We start from the raw sequence: 21,192 nt of genomic DNA on the forward strand, positions 1-21,192 counted from the left end.
ATGCACAGCCTTTAAAGGAACTCTTTTTTAATGTCTACAGGTAACTTCTACTAGTCAAGACAAAATACCCACACCGACCAACTTGACAGGTAACATTTTAATATGATTTAAGTAATTATTAGATATACAGTAAGTTTTAAAATTTTGTGAAATATGTTTTTTACTAGTAAAGAACAGCTCAATAAAATAACAGCTAAAGGATTATTAGCAGCCTGTCAGCACCAATGGCATAGGTGGTCTAATCATTCCTTCCCACCCTGTCCAATGAACCATTTCACCCTGAAACAAGATAGTGAGTCAGAGAATAGATGGTATGATTTGCTAATATAAAACTGGGCTGGTATCATAGGTTTCATTTAGCAGATAAGTATCTGTTGAGAAAATAATACATTTTTGTAATATCTCTTATTTATATAGCACTGGAATACATGAGGTGTTGTATACTACACACCTAACTATTTACATCAGTCCCTGCTGTTGGGCACTCCAGCGAAGACACCTTTTCTGTTAAAGCACTGTCAAAAAAAAAATTTCCCTAACTTCTTCTTGTCACCTGATGTGGCCCCGGAAGAGGAAGTGAGGGGATCTCTCTCCAATGAACATGCAGGCACTTCTTAAATTGGACATTCACAGAAAATAGCTCATAAAAAAATTCTGGATTTGGAGAAATAAGACTTTTAAACCTTAGAAATAGGACTGATTACCAAAAATGATCCCATATTGTTGATGGCAGACATAATGCTAGTGTATTTTCTTTTTAAAAACAGGCAGCGTTGCATTTCTTTTGACCAGAATATTCTCATGCTGTGTCTGTTATTCTCATAGAAAGTGAAATTGTTGCTGGTGATATTCAAACAGACATGTCAAGCCAGCCACTACTCTTCACAGAGAAAGAAGGAGGCTCTGTGGAAGTAAAGGAAGTCCCAAAACAAATTTGGATGGATTTTTCTGACTTTTGCAAATGTTTTCAGTGAGTATTATTAATATTATTATGATTATAATAATTTTTTTTGTTTCATCATTTTTATTGAGTGAACATACGAAATATTTATTATTATTTTTTGCTAATGTCAGCCTAATCCACAAATCTATAATATACCGTATTTATCGGCGTATAACACGCACCGGCGTATAACACGCACCCCAATTTAGGAGGGAATTTTAAGGAAAAAAAAACTTTTAGGAGAGAAGTTGAAGGGAAAAAAAACTTACATTTAAATGCCCATCATTACAGCCTTCTCAGTGCAGCCTTCTCAGTGCAGCCTTGTCAGTGCAGCCATGTCAGTGCAGCCTTCCCCAGTGCAGCCTTGTCAGTGCAGACTTCCCCAGTGCAGACTTGTCAGTGCAGACTTCCCAAGTGCAGCCTTGTCAGTGCAGACTTCCCCAGTGCAGACTTCCCCAGTGCAGACTTGTCAGTGCAGACTTCCCAAGTGCAGCCTTGTCAGTGCAGACTTCCCCAGTGCAGCCTTGTCAGTGCAGCCTTCCCCAGTGCAGCCTTCCCCAGTGCAGCCTTGTCAGTGCAGCCTTCCCCAGTGCAGACTTGTCAGTGCAGACTTCCCCCAGTGCAGACTTGTCAGTGCAGACTTCCCCAGTGCAGCCTTCCCCAGTGCAGCCTTGTCAGTGCAGACTTCCCCAGTGCAGCCTTGTCAGTGCAGACTTCCCCAGTGCAGCCTTCCCCAGTGCAGCCTTCCCCAGTGCAGCCTTCCCCAGTGCAGCCTTGTCAGTGCAGACTTCCCCAGTGCAGCCTTGTCAGTGCAGAATTCCCCAGTGCAGACTTGTCAGTGCAGACTTCCCCAGTGCAGCCTTGTCAGTGCAGACTTCCCCAGTGCAGACTTCCCCAGTGCAGCCTTCCCCAGTGCAGCCTTCCCTAGTGCAGCCTTCCCCAGTGATCCCAGCCATTCTGGGCTTCAAAATCGCCGACCGCGATTTGAAAATGGCGCCGAAATACACAGTACCGGTCCTCGGCTCTTTCCGGCGGCTCTCGTTCACTTTCGGCTCCACTCGTAGTCCCGAGCGGAGCTATCCAAACCTAGCCGAGTAGGTTCGGATAGCTCCGCTCGGGACTACGAGTGGAGCCGAAAATGAACGAGAGCCGCCGGAAAGAGCCGAGGACCGGCTCTGTGTATTTCGGCGCCGGCCGCGCCATTTTCAAATCGCGGTCGGCGATTTTGCAAATGTGACAGGTCGGGATCGCAGGGGATCGGCGTATAACACGCACCTGCGATTTTCCCCTGGTTTTAAGGGGAAAAAAGTGCGTGTTATACGCCGATAAATACGGTATGTAAATCTGATAAAACTATGGTTGACGGTTGTTGTTTTTTTCACCCGCAATTAACAAAGGCTCCGCAGGTTTTTAAACTTCCTCAGCTAAAAAGATTGTTCTGAATACAAAAAAGTAGCTTTAGACTAATCTATTGTCAAATGTAATTCTTCTCAAGATTTCTTTTCTTTGGCACACTGAACATTTTACAAACTCTCCTAGACTCTTTCCTCCTGGCAGCAGAGTTTTGGCAGATAAAAACTGTAATGCATGTAGGCGCTTCAAGAGCTTGGGCGGTAATTCATTTCTTTGGCCAGATTAATATTGCTTGACCACTAAAATGATTTAACGCTCAAGCGCTAAACACGCCTCGTGCTTAGGTGCATTTGGGAGTGTTTACAAGTGTTTTGTCAAGTTTTTTTTCTGTCTCTAAATGTCCCTGCCTCTAAACGCCTATGTGTGTATGTGTGCATGGACACATTAAGCTAACATGCAGGGGCCTTTAGAGGCAGGATAAAAAAACACCAAACACCCATAGGAACAGCAGATAAAACGTCCAGTATGCCTGAAGCCTTATAATGAAACTTCTAAAATAGAAACATGAAAATATGATGAACCATGTTCTGACCATTGCCAACCATTGCACCTCGGAAATAAACACAAGCAAATTCATGTCCTATGAGAAGGGGAAGGCTGTGGTTCTGATATGGTTAATGCTGTACAGGTAATTTTATCTGCTTTATTTGATTGTTAATTACCAAAGCTTCCAGAATGTAGGGCTTTAAAAGATATGCTGGAGGACTGGAGTTAAGAGGAAAGTAAAATTTGGTTTAGCGGTCAATTTAAGTTAGTTTGTTGTTTGTGAGCAGCTTACTGAGGTATTGCTGTGTGGGTTTTGCTCATTATTTTCTGGGTTAAATGTAATTTCTACTGTGTGAGCAGCACTGTTTGGTTAATATTGCCAAACAGAAATGGTGCTGTTTTGGGCGGTAAACGTTAACTCTGCTGGTCAGGTTTTCCGGGGCTTTTCTGAAGAGTGCCACGCCCTTCTAGACAAAGCATATAAAAGAGGAACTCTATCTATGCCAGTGGATTGAGGCTTCTCTCACATGGGAAGAGAAGGAGGGTGCTGCTGAGGATGTAGTCACCACTTTGCTACTTTTACCATCCCTTGTGGGAGCCCAGTTGGTGTTCTAAAGGATATGGAATTTGCTGCTAAATGAACTAATGGACTTGCTCTCTTGTGTAAGGTATGACCACCTCACGGGTCACAAGGGAGCAGAGGAATGTGCATGAAAGATGTTTTGGAGAACTGTTCATGTGTTACATTTAACTACTTCCTTAAAATAACTTTGTTGTTATGTTGTATAAGGCCTCCCTAGTGATCTGTGTCTTACATACAAGGACCAATATCACAACATGGGGTATTTCATGTACCTAGCCTGAGGTGTCATGGAAGGGAAATAGAGAGAGTGAGAGGCCTCGGGAATGGAGAAGCTCAGGAACCTGTGAAAAGATGATCTGTTGTTTCAGGGAGAGGTCTCATAAAATGATACTGGAAGTGAGGTGACATGAGCTTGGAGCTGTGCTGGTGGAGTATGGTACAGGCTCAGCGGTACCTGCTCATTATTGCTGCATCCATTAGGAGAAGTTACAGGGCAGACAGATATGAGGTGTGCGCAATAAAGACGAGGTACGTAGAGGAAGGATTAATGCCCTGTACACACGGTCGGACATTGATCGGACATTCCGACAACAAAATCCATGGATTTTTCCGACGAATGTTGGCTCAAACTTTTCTTGCATACACAAGCTCACACAAAGTTGTCGGAAAATCCGATCGTTCTAAACACGGTGATGTAAAACGCTTACGTCGGGACTATAAATGGGGCAGTAGCCAATAGCTTTCGTCTCTTAATTTATTCTGAGCATGCGTGGCACTTTGTGCATCGAATTTGTGTACACACGATCGGAATTTCCGACAACGGATTTTGTTGTTGGAATATTTTATAGAAAGCTCTCAAACTTTGTGTGTCGTAAATTCCGATGGAAAATGTGTGATGGAGCCTACACACGGTCAGAATTTCCGACAACAAGGTCCTATCACACATTTTCCATCGGAAAATCCGACTGTGTGTACAGGGCATTACTGTGTGTATAAAGTGTGCTCTCTTCTAAGTTGTGAGTACAGGTATTAGGGCGCTTGAGTGAGCCCCCACTTGGGTGTGTTAAACCCCACCCCCTACATATTTTAGTTAAATACTGTTAATTTTAAACGGATGTGTTATGTTCTTTGCTATACAATTCATAGTAAAGTACCTGTTCTGCTTCATTCACTCAGGTGTGTGTACATTTCTGCTAGATCTGTTGAGCTCTGTAAAGAGGCTTTTTTTCAGTAGGTCCTAAGAAGACACTGGAAAACATGTAAACAGAAGCCTAAAAGTCTAATTCACACTATAGCGCAGATCCACCAGAGTGATTCATAGCTCCGATAGCTTTGCGTATCGGCTGCGGTAGGAGACAGTGTGGTGTGCGATTCCACGCATAACACAGTTCCCTTTTTTTTGTTTTGAATAAACTATTTGAAATATAAAAAATGTACACTTCATTCACCACAATGTAGGGCAGCGCGATGTACTGCGTTGCCTTACATTGCAATGCGATTCAGCAGGGTGCCCTGCAATAAAATGCAGCATGTCTGCATTTTAGCACAGCACGCTGCAGCGCAGCACTAGCAGTGTAAGGCCCCTTTCACACTGGGGCGGTAGGGGGCGTCGGCGGTAAAACAGCGCTATATTTAGCGCTGTTTTACCGTGGTATTCGGCCGCTAGTGGTGCAGTTTTAACCCCCCGCTGGCGGCCGAAAAAGGGTTAAAACCCCTCGTATAGCGCGGTATAGCCGCACTGTCCCATTGATTTCAATGGGCAGGAGCGGTTTAGGAGCGGTGAATACACCGCTCCTTCACCGCTCCAAAGAAGCGGCTGACAGGAGATTTTTTCTTCTCCTGCCAGCGCACTGCTTCAGTGTGAAAGCCCTCGGGCTTTCACACTGAACAAACAGCGGAGGCTGTTTAGGGGCGGTTTGCAGGCGCTATTTTTAGCGCAATAACGCCTGCAAACCACCCCAGTGTGAAAGGGGTCTTAATGAGAAACAATTGATGTTTTGCACTGCAGTAAAATGTCTGTCACTGCAAATAGCATGAATTAGCCCTAATGCCGCATGCACACAGTCGGAATTTCCAACAACAAATGTTCGATGTGAGCTTGCTGTTGAAAATTCCGATCATGTGTAGGCTCCATCGGACATTTGTTGTCGGGATTTCCGACAACAAAAATTTTAGAGCTGGTTCTCAAATTTTCCGACAACAAAATTCCGATTGTGTGTACACAATTCCTACGCACAAAATTCCACGCATGCTCGGAATCAAGCAGAAGAGCCGCACTGGCTATTGAACTTCATTTTTCTCGGCTCGCCGTACGTGTTGTACTTCACGCGTTCTTGGCGTTCAGAATTTCCGACAACATTTGTGCGACCGTGTGTATGCAAGACAAGTTTGAGCCAACATCCGTCGGAAATAAATACGAGATTTTGTTGTCGGAATGTCCGATCGTGTGTACGCGGCATAAGGCTTCATGTACACTGCTGCTGGTAAATTTACGTTTAGGAGCAGTTGGGTGTTTTTTTCAGCTGCCCCTGAACTCTGCTCTATGTTATCTTATCAGTACATGTACACAGGGTCGTTTATAGTCGTTTCTAGGCAGTTGAGTTTAGATGCATTTTTTGGAAAGCAAAAAAATGCGTTCAGGACGGATGTTCTGTAACAGCTTGTAATTGCGTGTAAACGCAGTAACTCGCGTTTAACTGCGTTTCGTTTACAGGCGTTTCTTTTTTAAGAGCTTTTAAATGCAAACGTGGCATGTAAACGCAGCAAAACGGACGTTTTAAAACATCGGTTAGGTTTTAAAACGTCCCGTGTACATTAAGCCGAAACTCTTTCTGCTAGCTGGAAATGAGACTACAAACAATGCATATTCAATAATTATTAAAAACCTAAAAGCCTATTTATTTATTTGTTTGTTTTTTTAGTCTATACCATTGTAATTAAAAAAAGAGAAAGTATGGCGGCATCCCCTGCTGACCACTTCTCTTCCTTTTGAAAATGCTCTTGAAAATGTCCTGTCTATCATTAGATTATCAGATAATGTGACTTCAATATTTTCAGTGACTGGCCTGGATCAAGTATAAAGATATGGAATGTAGACTTTATTCAAACTATATTTTACAGCATGCTTGTTCCTGCTGTGCCTTAGAAGTATGCCAGTCAAGCACAGCTAAGCTACTATAATTTCTCATAGAAGGATGTCAGTAGTGGCAGCCCACATGTTTTTTTCCATAACAGACGTACTGTAGAAAATCACACTCTTGCTATTCAATTCCCAGAGTTATCTCTGGAACTCCGGAGCTGTTAGACTTAAAGGAGAAGTGTGGGAATAAAGAAAAAAAACAAAAACATACATACTCACCTCTATAGCTGCAGCATCGGTGTGATGCTGCAGCTGTCCTCCGCTCTAAGCCTAAGAATTGAGTGATCACATTGCTGCTTATCGCTCAGTTCTCAGTCTGCTCTGAGGAGAGAGTGGTAACTGTCAGTCACTACACTCTGCTTTGCTCCTCCAGCACTCATTGGTACATTGAGAGGGAGCAGGAGTAGCTGGCTCGGGCTCTCAGCATTGCACTGGGAGGCTCAGCCAGCTGTTGACCAGGCATCTGGGTGGATCCCAACATTATTGTCGGGATCCATCCAGAGCCTGGAGAGGCTCTGTGACATCAGCTGGCAGGGGGCTTTAGCCCTCTGATGACTAATACTGGGTAACAAAAGTACAAAAATGTGTTCCTGTAACCCAGACCCAAAAAGCTTTGGCCGTATTTCTCTTTTAAGCAACAGTATCCCATTAGGGGTCTGATTTATTGAAAGAAGGGTGCACATTTTAATATGCAGTTATGTACATGGGACATTGGGGGAGATTTACTATAGCTGGTGCACTCAGAATCTGGGGCAGCTGTGCATGGTAGCCAATCAGCTTCTAATCTCAGCTTGTTCAATTAAGCTTTGACAATAAAACCTGAAAGCTGATTGGTTTCTAAGCAGAAGTGAGCCTGATTTTGCACTCTTCAGCTTTAGTAAATAACCCCCATTGTCACATGTCTGAATGTTGCAGAGAACACAGGAGCATATTACTTGAACTCAATCCATAATTAACCTCCCTGGCGGTATTCCCTAGTGTGGCTCGGGGGTTAAATTTCAGTACCATTAGCGGTAACTCCGAGCCACACTCGGGATTGCATCTCAGGATCCTTGTGCAGGTTACTTACCTTGTCCCCAGGATCCTGCGATGTCCCCCGCAGTGTCCTCCGCCCGATGCTCTGTGTGCCAAGCTCCGTTCCATGCAAGCGGCACGACACATGGGGGTGGAGCCTAGCGGCAAATTCAGAGAGTACAAAATTCCTAACACATACAGTACACTGTAATCTTACATATTACATTACTGTATGAAATCATTTCACATCCATTTTGTCCCTAATGCGATGTTATTTCTGTCTGGAAACTTGAGAATGTCCATGGCATCCAAAAAGTGTCCCTTTACGTCAAAAATGGTTTTAGACTAGTTAGAAAACAGTGATAGTAAATTAGAACACTTGCAGAATTGAGCAATAGTGAATCGTGAATTTATTATTATTATATTACCGTATATACTCGAGTGTAAGTTGAGTTTTTTAGCACATTTTTTTGTGCTGAAAGTGCCCCCCTCGATTTATACTCGAGTCAAGCACTTTTCTGCAGCATAAAATTTCATTTTCCAAACCGAATTTGGGGCCCTGTATCTCAGGGCCACTTTGTGCTAGGAACCCCAAATTTGGTGTGCAAACCCAATGGAATTGGTACCATAACATATCCAAAGCTGGGGTTCCTAGCACTAAGTGGCCCCGAGATACGTGGCCCCTAAATCGGTTCGGAAAATGTCATTCTATGCTGCAGAAAAGTGCTTGACATTTTCTGAACCGAATTTGGGGCCCCGTATCTCAGAGCCACTTGGTGCTAGGAACCCCAAATTTGGTGTACAAACCCAGTGGAACGGGTACCATAATATATTCAAAGCTGGGGTTCCTAGCACTAAGTGGCCCCCAGATACAGGGCCCCAAAATTGGTTCGGAAAATGTCATTCTATGCTGCAGAAAAGTGTTTGACATTTTCTGAACCGATTTTTGGGGCCCTGTATCTCGGGGACACTTGGTGCTAGAAACCCCAGCTTTGGATATTTTATGGTTCCACTGGGTTTGCACACCAAATTTGGGGTTCCTAACACTAAGTGGCCCCAAGATACGGGGCCCCAAAGTCGGTCAACTGTGTCCATCTGCAGCAATGTCATTTCGGGACCCTTTGGGTTCAGAGACCCCAAATTTTGGCTGCAGCTAGGGGGCATCTAGGAACCCTTAACTACCGAGTTTGAAGTTCGGGGGACCTACTGTATGGCTGCAAATGGGCACAGTGAGGCTGCAAATGGGCATTGTTGACTCTCTTTTCCACTTACAGTAGCTGTGCATTTCTCACCCTCGTCTTATACTCGGGTCACTAAGTTTTTCCCATTTTTTTGTGGTAAATTAGGGCCTCGACTTATACTCGGAACGACTTATACTCGAGTATATACGGTATTATTTTTTATAATTATTTATAGTTATTTATTATAATTTATGATTTAGTCTTTCAAACTTTATCATACCCGTGACTCTTGTTTGGATAGATTTAAATGTGTTATTACTAAGAATTACAGGCCTGCAATATAAAACACAAAATTTCTAAGCAAAACAATTGTACCGCTTTGAGACTCAAAAATCTGACATAATCATACCGCCAGGGTGGCTACCATACTCTTAGTTGGCCTTACAGACACTTTATTTCCCAGACACTTTTGTCACACTTTAGCTTTCATCTCTTAAGCTGAACAAAACAAATACAATCTAAAAATTGATTGGTTGTTATAAGAAATATTTGAGTGTTTTTTATTTATTTATTTTTTTTATTGTTAATAAATCAACACCCTAAAGAAAAATATAACACATTACACACCTGCTAGTTTTGATAGCAGCATATACTTATGAAATTCTGTTAATTTGTATGTCACTGGTGCAACTAAAGTATTAAAGCATTGTGAGAAATAAAATGTGTGATGCTACCTGAAATGAAGCGATATAACAGCATACTTCACCTCTTTTTGAAGAGCGCTAACAGTGTGAAATACTAATCTGTTTAATTAAGCAATGAAAGTACTCTATCCAACTTTGATTTTTTTTTCTTATTTCAAGTTAAAGTTTTTTCATCTAACACAAAAAAAGAAAATAATTGACCTTGAATGTTACCTACCCTCTGGCTCTCTGGAAATAATACATGTTAAATTAAAGTATTTTATAAATAAATGGTAACTAGAACAAAGTATTAATCTTCTTATAAAATTCACAGTCAGAAAATAATTTTTGTTAAGAGCCCTTTCTCACTGTGCTGCCCCAGGCGTCAGCGGTAAAGCGGCGCTATTTTTGTTTTCAATGGGCAGGGGCGCTTTAGCAGCGGTGAGTTCACCACTCCTAATGTGCTGCAAAGAAGCTGCTTGCAGAACTTTTTCTGATGCCCTGCCAGCGCAGCGCCCCAGTGTGAAAGCACTCGGGCTTTCACACTGGGTTTGCAGCTGACGCTTCTTTCAGACGCTTTACAGGCGCTATTTTAAGCGCTAACGCCTCAGTGTGAAAGGGGTCTAACTGCTGCTTTTGGGATGCTAGATTGAATCAGCCATGTGGTATCTATTTTAGGGTCTTCATAAACTCCCAAGCTTAGGTATAGTGTGTCAGATGCAGCATATGCTGCGAAAAAAAAAAGTCCTTGAAGAATCAATGCAACTCTAATTCAAGTTTATGGTACTTAAAAATACTATATCGTCAATCTGAAAGACCTCTCAGGAAAGAATTTAATGATTATTATTATTATTTTAATAAGAAAACTAAGGGCCTGTTCTCACTGGTGCATGGTGGCATTGACATTGTCAAAAGTATTGGGGCGGACGCCTTTACATGCACATGAACTTTAATGAAATCCCAGTCTTATGCCCCGTACACACGATCGGACATTGATCAGACATTCCGACAACAAATTCCATGGATTGTTTCCGACAGATGTTGGCTTAAACTTGTCTTGCATACACACGGTCACATAAAGTTGTCGGAAAATTCGATCATTCTGAACGCGGTACGTCGGGACTATAAACAGGGCAGTAGCCAATAGCTTTCATCTCTTTATTTATTCTGAGCATGCGTGGCACTTTGTCTGTCGGATTTGTATACACACGATCGGAATTTCCGACAACGGATTTTGTTGTTGGAAAATTTTATAGCAAGCTCTCAAACTTTGTGTGTCGGAAAATCTGATGGAAAATGTGTGATGGAGCCTACACGCGGTCGGAATTTCTGACAAGGTCCTATCACACATTTTCCCTCGGAAAATCTGACCGTGTGTACAGGGCATTAGTTCGTAGGGTTCAATATTGAGTTGGCCCACCCTTTGCAGCTATAACAGCTTCAACTCTTCTGGGAAGGCTGTCCACAAGGTTTAGGAGTGTGTCTATGGGAATGTTTGACCATTCTTCCAGAAGCACATTTGTGAGGTCAGGCACTGATGTTGGATGAGAAGGTCTGGCTCACAGTCTCTGCTCTAATTCATCCCAAAGGTGTTATATCAGGTTGAGGTCAGGACTCTGTGCAGGCCAGTCAAGTTCCTCCACACCAAACTCACTCCTCCATGTCTTTATGGACCTTGCTTTGTGCACTGGTGCGCAGTCATATTGGAACAGGAAGGGGCCACCCTCAAGCTGTTCCCACAAAGTTGGGAACATGAAATTGTCCAAAGTGTCTTAGTATGCTGACTCTTTAATAGTTCCCTTAACTGGAACTAAGGGGCCAAGCCTAATCCCTGAAAAACAACCCCACAATATGATCCCCTCCACCAAATGATTTAGACCAGTGCACAAAGCAAGGTCCATAAAGACATGGATGAGTGAGTTTATGGTGGAGGAACTTGACTGGCCTGCACAGAGTCCTGACCGCAACCCACTAGAACACCTTTGGGATGAAGAGCAGAGACTGCGAGCCAGGCCTTCTCATCCAACATCAGTGCTTGCCTGACCTCACAAATGCTCTTCTGGAAGAATGGTCAAACATTCCCATAGACACACTCCTAAACCTTGTGGACAGCCTTCCCAGAAGAGTTGAAGCTGTTATACCTGCAAAGGGTGGGCCAACTCAATATACCCTACGGACTAAGACTGGGATGCCATTAAAGTTCATGTGTGTGTGTATAAAGGCAGGCCTCCCAATACTTTTGGCAATATAGTTTATGTCAACAACACCTGCTCTATGTGCGGTGCAATGTGGTACCATTCATTGTGAGAGGCACCTCAATGCACTGCAGCACACCACAACACATATATATTAGCCATGTTGCTAAAAAAAAAAGGGGGCCATTTTTTAATTAATTTCATCCATTAAAAACTGGCTCTTTGCAGATTTACCTAACACAGTGCTGGTATCAGCTGTTTCCTTTTTCATTTCAGTCTTGGAATATATTTTTCATGTTAAATGCATGCATGTCAAGTAATTTGAAAGGGTAACACTTATTAAAGGTTTTATTACCTCTCACATAGATCACATTATGGCCCTTGATAATGCCCTTCATCTGCTTTTCAAACCAGAAAGACCGATCCATCTTTGTTCAAGCATTATCCAGATAATAATCAAATTCCTAAGATTCTGGCTCAGAGATGGGGTCAGTCATGTAAATCCTGCTGGCCCTGCAGTATATAACTAGAGATGGGCGAATCAGCCTGGGTTTGATTATCTTGTTAGCAGATTCTGGCTATTTTTAGGGCTAATAGGCAAACTTCTGTCCAAACAAAAGGCATATAAAGTTGGGCACTGCCAAATACTGTATAACAGGGATAGGATCTTTTAAAGCTGGTTCAAAGACAATATTAAAAATACACACCTGCTTTAAATAAAATGCTTGGGGAATGTCTTAAAGTCTTACATGATGTTACAGAGCAGTACAATTTTTATGGGCAGTCTCAGCAACAACATAAACCGGCAGAGCATGTCTGACTGTAAATTATGCTTTTTTCATGAAGCTGTAATATGCTTTCTTTGACCAGGAAATAGAAATTGCACAGTAACTTGCCAATTTCTCATTAGATGTCCATTCACACTTGTGCAACTTAAAAACCATGCAATTTTGATGCGACTTTACCCTGCAACTGTATGCTTTTTTGATGTGACTGGATGAGTGTGACTTTGTTACGACATGTAAACGTTTTGTTTATGCTCTACAAAGTCATTAGACATGTGCAGACCAGAAAAAAATGTTTTGTTTTGTTTGGTTTCTTTATTTTCTAGGTCAAAAAAAGGAGGGGGAGTGCAGCGCTATAAACAAGTAAATACCAAGAATGTAATTCATTCATTCAGATCATATTGTGGGGTTGTTTATCAGGGATTAGGCTTGGCCCCTTAGTTCCAGTTAAGGGAACTATTAAAGAGTCAGCATACTAAGACACTTTGGGCAATTTCATGTTCCCAACTTTGTGGGAACAGCTTGAGGGTGGCCCCTTCCTGTTCCAATATGACTGTGCACCAGTGCACAAAGTAAGGTCCATAAAGACATGGAGGAGTGAGTTTGGTGTGGAGGAACTTGACTGGCCTGCACAGAGTCCTGACCTCAACCTGATATAACACCTTTGGGATGAATTAGAGCAGAGACTGTGAGCCAGGCCTTCTCATCCAACATCAGTGCCTGACCTCGCAAATGTGCTTCTGGAAGAATGGCCAAACATTCCCATAGACAAACTCACTAAACCTTGTGGACAGCCTTCCCAGTAGAGCTGAAGCTGTTATAGCTGCAAAGGGTGGGCCAACTCAATATTGAACCCTACGGACTAATGCCCTGTACACACGGTCGGATTTTCCGAGGGAAAATGTGTGATAGGACCTTGTTGTCGGAAATTCCGACCGTGTGCAGGCTCCATCACACATTTTCCATAGGAATTTCCAACACACAAACTTTGAGAGCTTGCTATAAAATTTTCCGACAACAAAATGCGTTGTCGGAAATTCCGATCGTGTGTATACAAATCCGACACACAAAGTGCCACACATGCTCAGAATAAATTAGGAGACGTAAGCTATTGGCTACTGCCCTGTTTATAGTCCCGACGTACGTGTTTTACGTCACTGCGTTCAGAACGATCGGATTTTCTGACAATTTTGTGTGACCATGTGTATGCAAGACAAGTTTGAGCCAACATCCGTCGGAAAAAATCCATGGATTTTGTTGTCGGAATGTCCGATCAATGTCCGACCGTGTGTACAGGGCATTACTATTGAATGCTGTGCTTTAAACAACCTAAAGGAATTTTAGGCCAGCAGCTGGAAGAAACCAAACTGCTAAAGAAACCAATAACCACAAAACAAATTTAAAGACAAAAAAGCCCCCAGTAATAAAAATAGAAAAGATAGCTAAGGGGTGATTGCTGAAAGAGATAGCAATCAGAATTAAAGTACAATTCCATAGCTGCGCCATTGGCACTGGATAAATCAAAGGTAGGTATGCCATCAGGCAGCTCATTCATTGTTACAGGCACAGGAACACACCAGATGCACAGCAAAGCACAATGGCAGCTGAAGGTGTCCTTTTGCCAATTCCAGCAAGATAAACAAAAATTAAAACCAGCCCAATTTAGAAGTAACTGTTATGCCGCGTACACACGAGCGGACTTTACGGCATACTTGGTCCGGCGGACCGGAGTCCGTCAGACAATTCGATCGTGTATGGGCTCCAGCTGACTTTTTTTCTCCAAAAGTTTTAGGGACCTAGAAATGAAACATGTTTCAAATCTTTCCAATGGACTCGAGTCCGGTCGAAAAGTCCGCTCGTCTGTATGCTAGTCCGGCAGACTAAAACCGACGCTAGGGCAGCTATTGGCTACTGGCTATCAACTTCCTTATTTTAGTCCGGTGTACGTCATCACGTACGAATCCGTCGGACTTTGGTTGATCGTGTGTAGGCAAGTCCGTTCATTTGGAAAGTCTGTTGAAAAGTCCGCCGGACAAAGTCTGCCGTAAAGTCCGCTCGTGTGTACGCGGCATAAGGTTAGAGTGCACATGGAAGAGCTTTGCACAGAGCCAACAAAAATATGTTTCCCAGCATTCCTACCAGCTAGCCTGCATAAAAACAGATTACACTATCTAACAATTTCCAATAAAAATAGGGTTTTAGTTACACAACATTTGCAAGTATATGTGAAAGTCACACTGCTCCATCAAGGCCCCTCTGTATAATGCAGTCCTAACTTTAGTCCCAATTCTGTCCCTGCTTCCAAGGTGTAAAGTATTGTGTGCAACATTAGCAGCTTTTGTATTAAACAAGCTGAATTAAAGAGTCAGGGGTAATTTTACTTGACCTTACAAAGTTTTCTAGTATTTAAGATTTTTTTTTTCTGTGCTTGATTTACAGGATGTTATATATCTTCCACAAGCCAAATACATACCCTTATACATTCCAGAAATCGGATTTCAAGGTAAATATTGTATATTGTTGCTAGACATGTGCATTTCTGAAGACTATACAAACATGCAAGCTATAAAATTATAATTCATGTGTAATGTAACCTAAAAAACAGAACAGTTCTAATGCTTCAGAAGTCCTGTGGCTGGTGACGCTATATGCTGGTGTTGGTCAGGATTTAAGGCTCATCAGGTTTAGCTGGATCTACAAGAAAATGTCGCCAACCCACACAAGATCAGCGGACTAAACCTAAAATAGTGAAAGATGATAATTAACTTCAGCTGAGCTCTCCACCCATAGAAGAACCCCTCAATGCGTTTTGCCCATGTAGGGCTTAATCATAGATGCCTCTTTGATTAGGCCCTGCATGACCAATTCTTATCATCTTTAACTATCTTAGTTTTTACAGTCTGTCGATCCTATGTGCGGCCGGGCACCATTTTCTTGTAGTCCCTTTAAGGTGTTATCTTTATTTTAAACAAGACGACTGTATGGTTAATAGAGACAGTAGGTTTTGTTGTTTTACTAAAGGCAAATAGACTGTTCATTTTTAAGGACATTTTATCTTAGTTTATCTGGTAAAATTTCACTTTGCAAAGAATACTAAATCATGTTCATGGAAAATTTAAAAAAAAAATCTTTATTTTGCTTCCACGTGATTGGATGATGGAAGTCAGTAGAGCTTCATCTCTTTCATTAAGTACTAGGGAAAATTCCCTTGCATTGTGATGCCTACTTGACATAAGTAAATCAGCCATGATATGACCACTCCACTTTCATAAATCATACACAATTAATTGACAGATTTATCTATTACATCAGTGCTCTGTCTGATACTGAGTGATATTTGTTTTGTGCCTGCAGTCTGCCAGCAGAGGCACATTACTAGCACATATCTAAGCATAGAGGCAAACTTGGACAGGGAGAAACTGCTGTGGGCAGTGAGCAAAAATTAGGAGCTCCCCTGTCTTTGCCAGTGCCTGATATCCTGCATAATCGTGCTATACTGGTGTGTAGGCAGAAAGTGGGCACAACTAGGCAGCAGCAGCAAAGCTGGGCAGGAAAAGGCAAAAGCAACTTAATTCAAGTTCAAAAAAGACTATGCGCTGAGTGGTACAGTCTTCTTTCATATTAATTATAACAAAGTTTAACTGAGCTTTGAGTACTGCAGCTGCTTAATTGTCATAGACCAGTTGACACTTGATTTTTGCACTGACTTGATTGCAAAGAAAATATGTGGGGGCATCATGGGACCCTTCACCAGGTTCACATAGAGCAGGCACAAGTGTTGCATCCCCCACATAGGAAATTGGACAAACTGTATTCTGCCTTCTTTGAAGCATAAGAAGAGAAGGCCACTTGTAATTTAGTGGAGTACATCAGATAAAAAGTTATGCTTTTACCTACTTACATCTGATTTTGCCTGAAGATGAGTTTTAAACCTCAGATATCCAGGGTCCAGGGGCGTTGCTAGGTCTACAAAAGATTTGGGGCTACAGCCCAAAGCAGCATAGTAAAGAAAGTCAAACGCTTGGGCGGGCATACACATGTATATAATATATGTGTGTGTGTATATATATGACCAGAGAGCCCCCCTTACATTAGCGTCCCCAGAGAGCCTCCCCCTTAAATCAGGGTCCCCAGAGAACCTCCCTCTAAAATCAGGGTCCCCATAGAGCCTCCCCTTAAATCAGGGTACCCAGAGAGCCCCCCACTTACATCAGGGTCCCCAGAGAGCCTTCCGTCTCCTTGGGGACCCCTGCAGAAACTCAGGGCTACGGGCCCCAGATTTGGGGCTATAGCCCCAAAAGCCACCCCCTAGTGACGCCACTGCCAGGGTCCCATGTTTTATTTGCTGTTGATGTGTGGTGTCATCATTCCAAGATTCATAGACCACTTTAAGGTCCGCAGCAAGAAGGTTGTGGATGCCTATGAGTATGACCAAGGTTTAAGAAAGATTGCCAAAGGATTTGAAATCAATCATTCCACTTAAAAAGCTGACCAGTTAATGCTAAAAGAAGTCTCTAATTACCCCAGGATTTTATTGTGGAATCTGCAGATAACTATTGCAACAGTTGGTGTAAAAATGCTTACATCTACAGTCAGAAAGAGATTGTAGCAATTCAACTGCTTCCTGTCCAGTTTAGGCATATAAATGTCCTGGGCGAGAAGTTGTTATACCGGGATCATTCCTGCAGCTTCTGTCTATTTTGTATTTATCTAAACCTAAACATTTAAAGCGTTTGTTACCCCAACACTTCATATTCCTGATATGGGCCTGCTGGTACCATGTACTTGTATACTTCCTTTATGTGAAATCCCTGGTGTTCCTGCCAGTCTCTATGCTTTCCTATTAAAAACTGACAACACTGAATAAGAGAACATACCGTGGTCAGTTCTCTAGCTATGCTGGGAACTTAGTGTACTCTCCTTCAATGATAAGACTTCTCTTGACACACCCCTGCTGCACAGCCATTCACTGGGAAGCTCAGTGTACTGCTGTTTCTCCTCCCCCTCCCCTCAGCTCTTATGCAGAGGGAATGTGATTATTTATAAAAAAGGGGAAACAATTATTTATGTTTTTTTTTTTTTTTTTATATCTATACAAATATGTTCTGCCTTTTATTTCTATTTTCTGAATGGGTTGTTTTACAAGGTGATCATTTACAATCACTTTAAGCCAAACATTTTGCTGCACATGCACCTGTAGTTTTTTATATTTTCTGCTTTCTGTTAAATCCTAAATGGTGATCCTACCAACAAGGCATTGCCACTAGAGGTCGGCCGATATATCGGTCGATATTTGGCCTTTTTTAAGAAATTGGAATTGCTTAATTTTTATGCAAAAATTGGCCGATTACCTCCCTTCCCCACACTCCACTGACAGTTTCACACACTGAGCGGCTCTGTGCTCAGTGTGTTAAACTGATTTGCAACTGATTTCTGTTTTCTGTTAAATCCTAAATGGTGATCCTACCAACAAGGCATTGCCACTAGAGGTCGGCCGATATATCGGCCGATATTTGGCCTTTTTTAAGAAATTGGAATTGATTGATTTTTGTGCAAAAATTGCCCGATTACCTCCCTTCCCCACACTCCACTGACAGTTTCACACACTGAGCGGCTCTGTGCTCAGTGTGTTAAACTGATTTGCAACTGAATGCAGAGAGAGGAGCTGTCAGAATTCAGCGTGATGTCGGGGGTGGGCGGGACCCAGATATCAAACACCAGCCAATGGGATGGGATCTCGGCGGGCTGCTACACGTATGTGGCCCCACCCACTTTCTTAAGCAGCCCAATCATTGGCTGGTGTTTGATAGCTGCAGGGCCCCGCCCACCCCAGGTCCCGTCCACCCCGGGTCCCGTCCACCCCCGACATCACACTGAATTCTAACAGCTGGTCTCTGCATTCAGTTACATATAGTGTAACTGAAACTGACAAATCAGCTCAGTGTGAAACCTGTCAGTTCCAACCAGTGCCAGCTGCCAGTGCCAACCAATGCCAACTGCCAGTGCCACCTGCCAGTGCCAATCAGTGCCACCTGCCAGTGCAAATCGCCAGTGCCAATCAGTGCCAACTGTCAGTGCCAATCAGTGCCAACCAGTGCCACCTGCTAGTGCCAACTGCCAGTGCCAACCAATGCTGCCTGCCAGTGACACCTGCCAGTGCCAATCAGTGCCAACCAGTGCCACCTGCCAGTGCCAATCAGTGCCAACCAGTGCCACCTGCCAATGCCAACCAGTGCCACCTGCCAGTGCCAACCAGTGCCACCTGCCAGTGCCAATCGCAAGTGCCAATCAGTGGCAACCAGTGCCACCTGCCAAAAAAAGAAAAATTGGCTTAAAATATTGGCCGCAAAAACTGGCATCATATATCGGCCATTGGCCGGCCCGATTTCTTAATATTGGCATGGGCATCGGCCAGAGAAAAACCCATATCGGTCAACCTCTAATTGCCACCCTACAAAAGGAAGTGCCTATGGGCATCGGCCAGAGAAAAACCCATATCGGTCGACCTCTAATTGCCACCCTACAAAAGGAAGTGCCTATAGACACAGTTACTCAGTTTAGCTGTGACATTGTCATTCTTTACAGCCTGTTCATGAGCTGGACTATAAGCAGCTACTGTATGCCAATGCACAGTATACTGTCACATTCTGTTGTAGTCACCTCAGTAAAACTGTGACGTTCAGCTGGAGTGCACATACATTCACAGAACAAAGAATGTATTAGAAATGCACAGAACAGGGAGAGAAAACATGAGCAAAAAAGGGGGAATTGTATTTTTTAATCAAATAAAATGTGATCTTTTTTTACTTACAGTGCTCTAGAAAGCTATGTTTTCTTTTTGAAAGTTTAATTTTACCTGACTATTTCATTTAAATAAAATTGATAAAGTTAAGCAGTCTGTTTCTATAAAAACCTTTTCCATCTGTTGAGTGAATACAATAGTATAGCATGAAAGGGCTATAAATAACTAAATAGTTTGAATTATTGATTCAAGGTGATGAAGGACAGGAGAAGAGGACAAAACTGAGAGTGAAAACATTGTTGCTCAGGAGACTTTCTCAAACTTTTTGACCTCTGAGTCTTTCATCTCTTATGTTGACACACAGCATTCACGGAATTAATTATTTAGTGTTAAGTAGACTCTTGACTTACTGCTCATTGTACATGCAATTTTAAGTTTGTACTTAACGCCTTCCAACATTTACATTAATTACAAATGAAGAGCACTTTAGAAATTATCATCTATGGACAGATTGTAAAACATAAATGTAGCATCAATGTGTAATATTACTTTGTTTAATTATATCCTGCTTGACCTTGGGTAATTTTGTATTTTATTGTTATGGGTAGCAGGGGAAGAAGATTCTGTAAATATAACAATCTTCAAGAATAGATGTAAGATTTTTTTTTTTTTTTTTTAGGTTTTCACTATCCAGCTTGGAATTGGAACACTGAAAGTTTATAATTACTTAAATTACTATATATATATATATATATATATATATATATATATATATATATATACAGTGGCTTGCGAAAGTATTCGGCCCCCTTGAACTTTTCAACCTTTTGCCACATTTCAGGCTTCAAACATAGAGATATCAAATTTTTATTTTTTTTGAAGAATCACCAACAAGTGGGACACAATTGTGAAGTGGAACAAAATCTTTTGGATTTTTGAAACTTTTTTAACTAATAAAAAAATGAAAAGTGGGGCGTGCAAAATTATTCGGCCCGCTTGCGTTAATACTTTGTAGAGCCACCTTTTGCTGCGATTACAGCTGCAAGTCGCTTGGGGTATGTCTCTATCAGTTTTGCACATCGAGAGACTGAAATTCTTGCCCATTCTTCCTTGCAAGACAGCTCGAGCTCAGTGAGGTTGGATGGAGAGCGTTTGTGAACAGCAGTTTTCAGCTCTTTCCACAGATTCTCGATTGGATTCAGGTCTGGACTTTGACTTGGCCATTCTAACACCTGGATACGTTTATTTGTGAACCATTCCTTTGTAGATTTTGCTGTATATTTGGGATCATTGTCTTGTTGGAAGATAAGTCTCCGTCCCAGTTTCAGGTCTTTTGCAGACTCCAACAGTTTTCATCCAGAATGGTCCTGTATTTGGCTGCATCCATCTTCCCCTCAATTTTAATCATCTTCCCTGTCCCTGCTGAAGAAAAGCAGGCCCAAACCATGATGCTGCCACCACCATGTTTGACAGTGGGGATGGTGTGTTGAGTGTGATGAGCTGTGTTGCTTTTACGCCAAACATATCGTTTTGCATTGTGGCCAAAAAGTTCGATTTTGGTTTCATCGGACCAGAGCACCTTCTTCCACATGTTTGGTGTGTCTCCCAGGTGGCTTGTGGCAAACTTTAGACGAGACTTTTTATGGATATCTTTGAGAAATGGCTTTCTTCTTGCCACTCTTCCATAAAGGCCAGATTTGTGCAGTGTACGACTGATTGTTGTACTATGGACAGACTCTCCCACCTCAGCTGTAGTTCTCTGCAGTTCATCCAGAGTGATCATGGGCCTCTTGGCTGCATCTCTGATCAGTCTTCTCCTTGTCTGAGCTGAAAGTTTAGAGGGACAGCCAGGTCTTGGTAGATTTGCAGTGGTCTGATACTCCTTCCATTTCAAAATGATCGCTTGCACAATGCTCCTTGGGATGTTTAAAGCTTGGGAAATCTTTTTGTATCCAAATCCAGCTTTAATCTTCTCCACAACAGTATTACGGACCTGCCTGGTGTGTTCCTTGGTCTTCATGATGCTCT

General features: G+C 42.4%; 1 protein-coding gene across 4 annotated transcripts in view; it reads left to right on the forward strand.

The window, feature by feature from the left end:
• Positions 1-21,192, forward strand: part of ADGB (androglobin) — a 505,879-nt gene that overhangs the window by 265,189 nt on the left and 219,498 nt on the right. For all 4 annotated transcript variants that reach the window (XM_073627819.1, XM_073627820.1, XM_073627821.1 and 1 more), the window contains 3 exons: positions 41-89; positions 826-970; positions 14,862-14,925. In XM_073627819.1, the coding sequence (XP_073483920.1) occupies positions 41-89; positions 826-970; positions 14,862-14,925 (258 nt within the window). The remainder of the gene's footprint in view (positions 1-40; positions 90-825; positions 971-14,861; positions 14,926-21,192) is intronic.

The sequence above is a fragment of the Aquarana catesbeiana genome, linkage group LG04 (genome assembly GCF_042186555.1).
Source record: "Aquarana catesbeiana isolate 2022-GZ linkage group LG04, ASM4218655v1, whole genome shotgun sequence".
Taxonomy (NCBI): Eukaryota; Metazoa; Chordata; class Amphibia; order Anura; family Ranidae; genus Aquarana; species Aquarana catesbeiana.